A 12,373-nucleotide genomic window follows, 5' to 3' on the forward strand; every position below is an offset into this window, starting at 1 on the left:
TATGTTAATTTAAAGCGATTTTGTTGTGTGTGTCATATTATTTATACAACAATAACAATATATGATACGTACGTGTGTAACGGGTGATCCAAGTACAGGTACTTTTTTCAATAGCCTTTTTTGGCAGATCACATGTGAGTTGTGTCAAGCTGTCATGTTAGTAATGTTTGGCATTTCGCTCAAGTTCTGAGCAACATAATCGTCGTACTGTGCGTAACCATCATCCATCTTGAGACCCAGCATTCATTACTAGATAATATTCCACTGAATAGACCACGCTCAATACGCAGTGAAGAAAATATAGCAGCGCCGTTCGCAGCAACTCGGACTGACGTATGGAACGACTTGACGCATTTTTGTCGAGATCTTAGATTGAAAGCGTACAAAATACAGCTAGTGCAAAACTGAAGCCACTCTACCTTCCCAAGCGACATCGCTTCGCTCTATGATCTCTTAAAAAGTTCCAAAAGGATCCGACGTTTTTAAGATCTTGACAAAAATGCGCCATGTTGTTTCAAACGTCAGTCCGAGTAGAGTATACCTACCATATGTAGGTTTTGAGACAACTTTAGGGTGTCAATATACAAGTATTTACAGACTTACAGCTGTGTATCTCGAATTCCGAGGTGAACTTACTATAATGACTGGACTATATTTGCGGCATTTGGGACGAAGAGCAACATGAAGCTGCCATTTCATTCAGAAAAAACAACGGTTTGGTGTGGTTTGTGGGCCGGTGGAATTCAATATTTCTTCAAAAATGATGTCGGTGAGAACTAAACCGTCAATGGCGACCGCAATGATAACTGACTAAGTATTTGATGCCTGAAATTGGATCTTTCGGCGATATTTGGTTTCAACACGACCGCATCAATCAATGGATTTATTGAGAGAACACTTCAGTGAGCAGATTTTACGGATTGGGACGGTGGATTGACTACCAAGATCGTGATCCACCGTTATGTAAAGTCTAAAGTCCGCATATCGTTTGAGAACTTGAAGCAAATCATCATGTCATTAGTCAGTTACCAATCGAACCAAAGAAAGTTTTTCGAATGATAAGAAACATTTCTCATTATATTTTTTTTCTTAAAAAAAGTAGAAAGCCCCGAAATGGATCACCCTTTACATTTATAAATTTTTTTGTGTGATCAACAAGTAGTACCTAAGTTCTGACGGGATACATGTGTGTTTGTAAGTTCAAATATACATACTCGTAAATACACTCAGTGCAAGATTTAGCGAAACAAAATTGGGACAAGGAATTCTTATTCATCAATATACTATAGTATTTCAAAGAAATATATGGATAACTATGTATATAGGTGGGAATACAAAAATTATTTCAACGAACTCTTCGTTCGACTGAAAAAATTTAAAAAGCAGTTTCATTCTTTCAAATAGAAATTTTTGATATCGCTTTTTCGGTACACTTTTTGTAAGTCTCGGACGTGCTGGTCTTTAATTTATTGAATTTAACTTTCTAACCTCTCTTTACTCCACTTTTCCCTACAAATTGTCCTTAGTGATATCGTGCAGATTCCTCTAAGTAGCACATGGAATGTATGCGTCTGCCTAAGATAGCCATATGTATGTATTAAATGGCTATGTTTGGTTAGGTTAGGTTAAGAGATCAATTCTATCAGAGATCTCACTTGGACAGTTCGTTATAAATAATGTCTCCTCAATGTTTTTTTGTGAAAAATCCTCCCACCTCCTTCGAAAGCCTTTGTAGTCTCTTAAATGTGACAGTTCGTAACCTCACGACACACTTTACATATATGCTCCAAAGCCGAGTAACAACGTTATGAAAGATGTAATAGTAATTTCATTGAATTCAAAAAATTTCAAGCAAAAAACTTGTTCCGTTGCAGAGTGACTAAGTCGGGGAACAACTTGTCGTATTAAAAATGTTACATTGTAAAAACGTGACTTGGCGTGAGCGGAATAATTTCTATATAACAAAACGTTTTCTGATTTTTTTCATCACTGCCAGCGCCGAACTCACAGCCAGTGGTCGTTCAGGTTCACCAGAATGGGTTAATGAGTAATGCATATACATATATATGTACATATCAGTGAATGAGTACCCATTCAGCTTCGCCTACACTACAAATTCCAATACGTACATATTTAAAAATATTCATCAATAAGTAGTTGAAACCAGCTATTTACAGTACATAGACGCTAGTCATGTACATTCAGCCGAGTATATAAACTCGCTGTCAAATCTTTTGTCGGCAAATATGCAAATTCAGGCACGCTAAGTCATCGCACTTCCCTGGCTAGCCGCCAAATGAATATTTTTTTGACGAACTTGTGAAATCACATTTGCAAAATAGCAACAAAATTATGTACACTGACACAAATAAAAATAAATGCAAATAACGGGTATGATTTTTAAATATGTTTATAGACAGTGAGCGCGAAAAATATGTGTATACTTATCAATTAAAAAAAAACGCTGAAGATGGGAAAGAAGGTCTTGTCGAGTTCTTATGTAGAAAATTACGTCTAGTAACGTCAGGAGAGTACCCAAATCGTGAGCGAAATTCAATACCGTGCGTTCAGAGGAAATTTTGGGTAGACAAAAATTGAGAAAGTAATTTCACAGGAAGTTGCTGCGATAATTTTACTATACGGGGGTTGAGATCAAAGTTAATGTTACAACTTGAAGGTTTTACAATCTCTTATTGAAGAATGTTGAGCTAGAAATACATAAAAATCCATTTGAGACCCTAACAAAATATTTTCACCTCCTACATATTTCGCGATCAGTTTCAGTTTTATTTTTAACCAGCAAAGTCATCAAAAATTAAACCGCTCCGTTATATTTTGAAGGTAAGTAATCTCGGTGTATACGACTGCTGAATTTATATCATTGGCCGCAACACCCGCGGCGTTAGTTTTGCTTTCTCCAGACCGGATAAGGAAGTGAAGCAAAACGGGTCTGGTAGTGAACGAGGACAAGACGAAATATAACTTGTCATCAAATAAAACAGTCGTCGCACTTGTGACTTGGCTCCCACGTCACTGTTGACAGTCATAACTTCGAAGTCGTAAATAATTTCTATATTGGAAAAAGTATTAACAGCAACAACGAAACAACAACGACAGAATAACTCTTACCAACAGGTGCTACTTTGGACTGAGTAGACAATTGAGAAGTAAAGTCTTCTCTCGACAAACAAAGGAAAAACTCTACAAGTCCATCATCATTCCCATCATGTTATATGGTGCGGATAATGGCATCATCTGCTGAGTCGGCGTTACGAGTTTTCGAAAGAAAGGTTCTGGTGAAGATTTATGGTCCTTTGCGCATTGGTAATGGCGAATACCGCAGTCGATAGAACGATGAGCTGTACGAGATATATGACGACATTGACATAGTTCAGCGAATTAAAAGACAGCGGCTACGCTGGCTAGGTATGGACGAAAACACTCCAACTCTGAGAGTATTCGAAGAACCCACAGAGGGAAGCAGAGGAAGAGGAAGACCCCCACTCCATTCTATATAAAAAAAAAATCATTTAAAAACTACCGCTTAGCCTTTTATCAACTATTTTAGTTGCAAATCATGCCTCACGTGCTTATAGCAACTTCTGGGTATGAATACTCTTTCTAGGCAGTGTAAATCACACTATCGCCGTCTTTGTAGCGATGTATGCAGGCGCTAGGCCAGCGAACACTTCGACTGAAAGTTGTGTGTTCGAAGCGTGAATGAATTCTCTTGTGATATAGGTAAATAGTCAGCTGATCCATGCCGAACTTATGGCAAACGGAAAACTTTCCAAAAAATTTAATCAATTCTATGTAGAATCTTAAAAAACGCCGACGTATCAAACCAAACAGAAACTGGGGCCCTAACCTCACGGGGTCATATGCGTCAGTTTATTGCCAGTAATTATGAGCTTTCAAGTATTAGTGTCTAGTGACGTCATAAAGTAACTAATAGGTGGCTGCGTCCCGTGCGCAGACCGGACGTACACAGCTACGTATTATGTACATAGTAAGTGTACGTAAATATGTATGCATAAATATAGAATTTTTCATTATCAAGGCAAACGAAATTCACATGAACGCACGCATTGGATGCGTGCCCCTTTTTAGCCCACAAAGAAATTGAGTAACGTTTTTTTAAAGGTGAAGTGGGTGGAGTACACGTATGAACATGACATAGAAAAATGATAAAAAAGCAAATATACACTTTGTACAGTTATTTATATAAAACGCCAGATAAACTATTTGTTTATCTAAAGCTAAATAAATACACCAATATACATATATGAATGTAAGTGTGTGTGTGTGGGCAACAGCAATACACTCGCAGTTTAAAGCGGAAAAGACCGGTATGTCAATATATACATATATATATATATACATATATACACATAAAACAATATACAGTTGCTAGATGTATGGTTGTGCAATAAATTCGAAAAAAAGAGAAAAAACGAAACTTTCTTACAGACCGTACGCTTATGACTCTAACAAAATTTCCATAAGCACGCTGGCGACTGATATGAGTAAGCTCTCAACACTTTCGCGTAAACATACAAATGACTCGCATAAAAATCTCTCTCCAGCAATATGTGACTGGGCCAGCTAATGCCAGACCAAAGCACGAATCGCCGTGTCACTTCTACGGAACAAATTCCAAATGATTCTTGAAACACTTTGACGAGATTAGTTCGCAGATTGTGCGCCAAAAGTTACACATGTGCATACATATGAGCATATATGAGAGAAAGAACAAAAACGCGGTAGCATGCTCAGGGTTAAATATAAAAACATCGCGACAAATCTGCACATTAGTTATATACTGGCGCAACCAACTTCAGCGCCGTGAACGCTCGCGCAGTGCACTCGTCTTCGTCGCCTTTCGGCTAACATATAAATTTTGAATATAGTTCGAAATAATTAATAAACGCGATACAATATTATATAGAGTTGTTGGTGTACAACAACAAACAGCAATAAACTTACTAAGCAGCGCTACTAGACAGAGCAATTTCTGCAATAATTGCAGTTAAACAAAAGATACACAGAGATAATAGAATCAAAAAGGAAATTATATAAAGAAGTAAAAACAAAATTTAGCAAGTAATTTCGAATTTGCTGCGGTAGCAACGACCACGCTTTGAACGGCACATTTTAGTAGCTAAAAAGATTTCAACAAAAAATAACGTGTGTGGCCCAGGAGAGCAAGTCATTCGGCCAAGTGTGGAACGTTAACGAGTCGAGGTAAGATTTATAGAATGTATGGTGGAGAAAATTCTCTAAAAATATTGCATAGAGACAGACAGAAAAAAAAATCTGACAAAAAATTTAAATAAATATATGCGTGGGTAAAATAAAGTGGTAAAAATGCAGAGGATATTGCTAAAAATAAAATAAATAAATATATACTAACACTAAAAACTTGGAATGCAAAACAACAAAAATAAAAATTTAATTTAATTTAATAGTTAAATAATGGAGAATTATAAAAATGCTTATGTCTAATAATAAAATATAAATAAAATGAAATATATTAAAGTTATTTTAATTGATAATAAAATACAAAATAAATAAATAAAATGAACTCAAATAAAAAATAAAAGTAATAATTAATTTTTTTTTTAATAAATGAAAAAATAAATTAATATATACGCAAAAATCAAATTAAAATAATTAATTAAATTTCAAATTTCGAAACTTAAACAAAAAAGAGACAATTAATAAAAAAAAATAAAAAATTAATGAACTATGCTGATAGATACATTACAAAAAAAGCTAAGTAAAAATATAATAAAAATTAAAACAAAAAAAAATAAATAAATAAAATAATAAATAAATATAAAAATAAAAGTCTCAAATGCATACATACATACATATGTATGTATGTATAAAAATATATTTATAAACAAAAAAATAAAGGAAAATAAATAATTAAGACAAACAAACTTTCTGTCGGTCAATGTTCAGAAATTTTTGGAGCCAATCACACTTAAAAAATTAAAATAAATAAACAAAATATAAAATAAATTAAACAACAACAAAATTACGAAAAAAAGGTTGAATGGTAACAATGAACAAAACAAAATTATATAAAAAAATTAAAACTTAATTCATAAAAATACAAAAAATAACAAACAATTAAAACTAAAAATAAATAAAATTTTAATATTAAATTTTTAAAGTCAATAATAAACTTTTAAAAATTAAAGAAAACTAATTTAAAAAAAATCAATAATAATAAAAGAAATAAAAAAATAAAAATGAAAAAGTAAAAAGAAATTAACAAAGTAAAAATTACTGTTAGGCTGAGTCTATAAAAATAAAAAAAAAATTTAAGAAAAAATATTAAATGTTTAAAGTTAATAAAAATCTGTTAAATAAAGGAAAAGCTAATGAAGGTAAAAAATAATAAAAAAAAATTAATTAAATATAATAAATATATGACAATAATGAAAAAAAACTAATATAGTAAAAATTATAAATAAAAAGTAAAAATAACTGCTAAGCCAAGTCTTTGAAAAATAAATACAATTAGAGAAAATATATACAAAAAATGTAATGATTTGCAATTAAAAAATAAAAAAAAATGTGTAATATAAAATAATAAGTCAGATATTAAAAAATAGACACTAAAAAGAGAGTAGTGAAAGCGTTTCAAAATATAATACCGAAAACAGAATAAATAATATTCATACAAAAGTACAAACCAAACTTGATTTTTGTTGTTGTTCCAACCATCAAAATCTACTTAATCGCTTATGAGAAAGCTTTCAAAGTAACAAATCCTGTTAAAAAAATTACCGGTTCCATTATTTGTTCCATAGCAACGTTAAAATTTATCAATTATAACTTTATTGTTGTTGTTAAAGCATAAAACATTCCCCAGATGTTCAATTGCTGCAGAAGCAACTGCTTTCTTAAATTTAACGTGAGATAACCTCGATGACAACCGCCAATTTCATAACACCACACGGGTTTTGCGTAATTACTACAACAACAATAGACACGTTTATACAAAACATACATAGTACAAGCAGTTAAAAAACAACAAATAACTATAATTTGAACAAACACATGGCTTTTATTAACAACTTATTTACACTAACATAAAATTTTATTCACTTAAAGCTAAAAGCAATAACAACAAAATCTGTCTATATAATGTACATAACACTTGAATAAAACTATTTTTAACATTTCCATTACAGCAACGCCGTTAGAGATTGAAGTGTACAATATTTCAGCGCGCTCAGCAGCGATTGGATAACCTGAAACCAAAAGCAGAAAAAAAAACATAGATAAAGGCACACACACACAAGTGCGCAAATAATTAGCAAATATTTGACAAGTACACCCACATATTACTCACCTGACCGGCCAGCTGTATCACTGGAAAAGTACACAATGGCAACAGTGAAGAAATCAACACATGAAAATACTGCCGATTATGATGGCGAACCCGGCTGCGACACATTGCACGAGGTTAACGCCATGTTCCGTCACTTCTGGGACCCTACAAAATATTGGACATGTGAGGAACAAGGCCGTCCAGCTAAACTAGAACGCTGTCCACAATCGCATCTATATATGGACTCGCAAAGTAAATGTGTCATGTATACTGATTGGCATTGGACCGACCCCGCTGAACCGCCAAGCCGTCCGAGAAGCGCGAAAAGCACGTGAAGCTTCAATGGAATGAGTGTGATTTGCACAGCAAATAACCGAAACGATAATAGAAACGTGATTTTAACGCGCACAAGCAGACATGCTTGAACGCAAAACCATATGGATATGTACGTGTGTATATACATATATGTATGTACATATGTTTATATCTTTAATGTGTAGTACTTATGTTTAATGGAGTGCGCTAGCGTAATTAAGTGTACAATATGTAGTTATGTAGATGGGTTTTGTTGATAAGATTTTAATTTGGCAACAAAACTCAATAATTGTTAACAAAAAAAACTATGTAAATTTAGAATTTGTACACTTATGTACATATGTATGCAATTAATTATAGCCTACGACTGAAAATTTGCTTTAAGAAATTTGTGGCTGTTTTAGTTTGTACTGTTAAACAAATGAATAAATAAATAAATAAGAAAGAGTGAAAACTGCCAGCTTTGAAAGTTTGTGAAGAAACACTTTAAGCTTTATTTAATTTTAAAGAAATTATTTATGAATGTAAAACTGAAATGAGAAAAGTAAGTCAAGCGCTTATTAAATAAATTACAAAATAATTCAAAATCAGTACAGGACATTTATTTCATTATGTATATATAACAGTCAAAGGTAAGGAAGGATATACATAAAATTACTACCGTGATTTATTTATTACTTTAAATAGATTATTTACCATGACCAAACAAAGTTTTTATAAATAATTTTATAAAATTCGTTTTTTTTTATAAACTTTGTGCAAACACCAAACTAGTATAATCGATGTAGAGTACAAAAAATATATAGTAAATCTTAGCGGACATTCACAAATTTTTGTTCGAGCAGTAATTCGTTAATACATTTGTTTATAGAGATCCGCACTAGTTTCACACTTATAGCTAACTATTTAAGCTCGAGTTTAGAACTATTTAAGCTAACCAAGGAATAGTCTCCATTATAGGCATTTCTACAACGTTCAAACGAATTTAGTACGAAATATAAATTAGAAATGTGCACATCACCAACTTTTCCTATAAACCGTAACTTCGCGGAATGTAAGCATCAAGTGAGTAAAATGTTATAAATAAATGCGGAAAATGCACATAAACGATATTCAATATCAATTGGAATGTAAATTGGAATGTATTCGTTGAAGCACTAATTTCGTTTGTTTGTTGTAACTGTATAAAATATGCCGCAATAATATCTCAATAACTGTACTGTCGTAACAGTACACAGCCTATTTCCGCCAAATCCTTCTAATATATCGTAGGTATTAACTAGATTATTGCTATGTTGCATTTTAACGTGAAATTCGTAACGTTATATGCGCTCTTGTTACATGCCTGCTTATGTTTATGTTGTTATTAGGTTATGTTCGAACGACACCTCGGATAACAAAGGAAAGTGAATAATGCTATATAGGTATGTATGTTTGCAGTTAGCTTGTTAGTTAGCAGCTTTAAAATTCGAGATGTTCGCCGGTTTTGGTGATCACTTTAAGCTTGTCGAATTTGGGTGGTTTCGTGTCGTTTGGTATTTCCTCCTTAATCGGTGCTGGCTCCTTTGGAGGCACACGTTTCTGCTCGGCAGCGGGACGTGCTGTTGTGGTGCTTGATTTTGCTTTCGGTGTAGCCGTTGATGCTTTTGGTGGCGCTGAAGTTGGTTTTGGTGTTGTAGTTGTTGTTGTTGTTGTGGTGGTAGCTTTGGGTTTGGCAGTCGTCGTCGTTTTTGGTGATGGTGCTGTTGTAGTTGTGGATGGTTTTCTAGTTGTTGTTGTTGTTGTTGTTGTTGTTGTTGTAGTAGGTGGTCTTGTTGTAGTTGTCGTGGTCGGTTTAGGTGTTGTTGTAGTTGGTCGCGGTGTAGTTGTCGTCGTCGTCGAGCTTGTTGTTGTTGTTGGTGGCACAGTCGTAGTTAGTGGTTTAGTAGCGGCAGGCTTTGGCTTGCTAGTAGTGGTAGTAGATGCAGTTGATGGCTTAACAGATGCTTCTAAATTAGCGCCTTCATACCTGACATTCCGCACTTTCACCTCCGGCTGGCGACCGGCTCTGGGTGATTTCACACGCGCCAAAAACCGATTGTACGGCGAACCCAAGTACAAGTAATCGTTAAATTCCAATACATGCGAAACAGCGCCCGACGACTTATCGGTACCGTGTAACGAACCCACAATATTACCGTTCCAATCTACTCTCACAATGGTTGAACGTTTGGGTGACAAGAGCATCATACTCTCGCCATGGCCGATGAAGTGAATAAACCTTTGGGCCAGCTTATTGGGGAAGGCGTTGTTAATTAGACGGAAGGGCAATTCGAAGAGACTAAGCAGACGTGCCAAGAATAAACGTATGCTGGGGAAGTTGGTGAACATATTAAAGCCATTCGGATGTTCGCTATCTGCTGCCATCACTAGCGGTACCCATATGCCTTCAGCATCAGGTGTCAAATTGTCGGGCAAACCAGGTAAACCCTCTACAAAGACTTCACTCTGACCGGCTTTGGCGCCCTTTAAATAGTACTTTGTCAAACGCATCGCTCCGGTCTCGGCGACAACAATGAAGTCTTCATCGGGACTTAGGGCCAAACCATTAGCAAAGAATAATTCGTCCAGCAAAACTTTGCTAACATTGTTAGCACGATCATATTTGAAGAGCCTGGAAAAAATTTTTTAGATGTCAGAATTAATTATATTTTTTTAAGAAAGTTTTTCATTATTTATAACCCTAAGTGTATGGTTAAAATATTACTTTTTATTCAGTTCACCTCCTTTTCTACCACAGAGGGTAAAACATAAGAGGTCTATTTATTCAAGAAAAAATCAATAGCAAAAAGTGTTTTTTTTTCTAACAAATAAGAAAGTTTTTTAAACGAGAAAACTTCAAATACGCTGTTCAGTGTATTTAACAGCAAACATATATGTATGTATATGTATATACAAGCACTTGATTTTAAAAGGAATTTTCTGTCAGACATTTATAGCTTTGTTTATTATCTACTGATCTTATTTCAATAGAAAGGGAAGTAAACAGATCGGGTTGGAAGGTTTATAGTGTGAAAGCTTTGCAGAAAACTAACAATTTCTTAAAAACATTTAGCTGAAAACCACATTTGTTATGGTAAAGAAAATCGCACGTTAAATAAATAATATGTTGCTGACTCAATAATAAAAAAAGCAGGTTGAAGGCTGTTTAAGCACAATGGTTTTATACATACTACAACAAATAGTTAAAAATAAAAAATAAAAAAAAAAAATTTGTTGCTTAAGCATTATTAATTTTGTGATATATGCTACATAGATGAGATTTACAAGCATAGTCACACAAAATATATACTTAGCAAGTATTTTTTAAAGTCTATGACGTAGTCAAAAAGCGTGATGAGATTGTTATTTAAGGAACAATTGAAACGTGCGTGCTAGCTGGCAACAGTCCAATGTGAGACAACACTACTAAAAACTAGACACACACACGTATGAAAAAACCAGTTTCCATTAACACACACAATATTGTTGTTAATTTATGCATAAATTATTTTAGAAACTTTCTTTACATTAGGTCATATAGAGTTGAAAGTTTACTTACCGGCCAGAGGGGTTTGCCAAAGAGCCAAATACTAAATCGAGCAACACAAAATCTGATTCCGAATCTGTCCAATAAATGTCACCTTTCTGATCAACGGCAACCGTGTTGAAAATTTTAGCTTCACGTGGAATATCTTTACCAGGTTGTTCTTGTTGTGGCGATACCAGCAATTTCTTTTGATTCGTATTAAGATCTATCAGCCAAATTCCGTAGTATGCGTCCGCCACAATCAAATTATTACCCTGCGTATCAAAGGCAAGGCCCAAAGGTCTTCCGCAACGGGCTTCTTCAAATATTTCTTCTAGAAAAATTAACAAAAGTGTTCGTAGAATTTTATAGTAATTTTTTCCAAACCGAAAGCAACATACCACAAGGTTGTCCAATTTTTGCTACGTGTGTAACATGATCGGCAGTTAGTTTAATTATCTCACCACCATGTATGCCGGTGTATATCTCATTTTTACGTGCAATGAGACATTCTGGGCCATAGACACGCCCTTCGAGGAGGCGTTCGGCACCATCTAGGTGCTGATTAGGCTCTAAGGCTCCTTTCAAATCTTTAGCAGGCGTCACACTGTGAAGAAATACTATTAATTTTCCTAGTTTTTCCAACCAAGGACAGTACTTTGGACTTACACAAAAGCTTTGAATGGAAAAGTGGTACGCGGTGGCAGACCCGGCAATAAAATTACAATTAGGAAAAACACCATAAAATTCATTACCCTAATACCAATGGCGTGTAACAGACCCATTTTGATTTTCCTAATTTTATATGCAAGCAGTAGGGTATTTTCTTAACTAAAATTCTTCAAATAACTCTTTTAGTTGAACGACTAGTAACTAAATTAACAAAATACAAAATCACTTTGAGTTAACCTACTCTGCAAAATTATTCGGCCAGCGACACGAAGGCAATTTCAAGAGCAATGTTACCTTATCGCATAAATTAGTGGTACACCTTTATAAATGATACACTGTGCAACAAACACATTTATTTATTTAACACAAAATATTAAGTTGTTACAATTATTTTCTAAACTTCCATATTAAAATTATTAAGTAGTATTTTAAATCAATAAAAAAATTTCATCTTTTCTGGTATTATTAATAATAACTTTTGAAAACGGTTT

The 12,373-nt window shown here is 34.0% G+C and overlaps 2 protein-coding genes across 4 annotated transcripts; one reads left to right on the forward strand and one right to left on the reverse strand.

Annotated features, from left to right (window-relative positions):
- The first annotated feature begins 4,640 nt into the window (after positions 1 to 4,640).
- On the forward strand, positions 4,641 to 8,254 carry LOC105227622 (uncharacterized). The gene is made up of 2 exons (XM_019990817.3): positions 4,641 to 5,244; positions 7,209 to 8,254. The coding sequence occupies exon 2, from the start codon at positions 7,405 to 7,407 to the stop codon at positions 7,681 to 7,683; it is 279 nt and encodes a 92-aa protein (XP_019846376.1). The 5' UTR covers positions 4,641 to 5,244; positions 7,209 to 7,404; the 3' UTR covers positions 7,684 to 8,254.
- On the reverse strand, positions 8,244 to 12,164 carry LOC105227621 (adipocyte plasma membrane-associated protein). 3 transcript variants are annotated; one of them, XM_011207050.4, is made up of 5 exons: positions 11,880 to 12,164; positions 11,612 to 11,817; positions 11,244 to 11,544; positions 9,672 to 10,316; positions 8,244 to 9,608 (listed from the first exon to the last, which is right to left on the reverse strand). In XM_011207050.4, exons 1-5 carry the CDS (start codon positions 11,993 to 11,995, stop codon positions 9,125 to 9,127), a joined length of 1,752 nt encoding a protein of 583 aa, XP_011205352.2. In that variant the 5' UTR covers positions 11,996 to 12,164; the 3' UTR covers positions 8,244 to 9,124. The 3 variants fall into 3 exon arrangements, with proteins under 3 accessions (XP_011205352.2, XP_029406706.2, XP_011205351.2); XM_029550846.2 differs by having other exon boundaries at positions 8,244 to 10,316; positions 11,244 to 11,541; XM_011207049.4 differs by having other exon boundaries at positions 8,244 to 10,316; positions 11,880 to 12,163.
- Positions 12,165 to 12,373: the final 209 nt, after the last annotated feature.

Source organism: Bactrocera dorsalis, chromosome 2 (assembly GCF_023373825.1).
Source record: "Bactrocera dorsalis isolate Fly_Bdor chromosome 2, ASM2337382v1, whole genome shotgun sequence".
Taxonomy (NCBI): Eukaryota; Metazoa; Arthropoda; class Insecta; order Diptera; family Tephritidae; genus Bactrocera; species Bactrocera dorsalis.

Excerpts from the sequence above, each read along its gene's own strand:
- LOC105227622 (XM_019990817.3), top strand. The coding sequence starts at position 7,405 with ATGGCAACAGTGAAGAAATCAACACATGAAAATACTGCCGATTATGAT.
- LOC105227621 (XM_011207049.4), bottom strand. The coding sequence starts at position 11,995 with ATGGGTCTGTTACACGCCATTGGTATTAGGGTAATGAATTTTATGGTG. Across the intron at positions 11,818-11,879 it reads TTTCCATTCAAAGCTTTTGT|TGTGACGCCTGCTAAAGATT; the intron begins GTAAGTCCAAAG and ends ATTTCTTCACAG. Across the intron at positions 11,545-11,611 it reads AAAAATTGGACAACCTTGTG|AAGAAATATTTGAAGAAGCC; the intron begins GTATGTTGCTTT and ends TAATTTTTCTAG.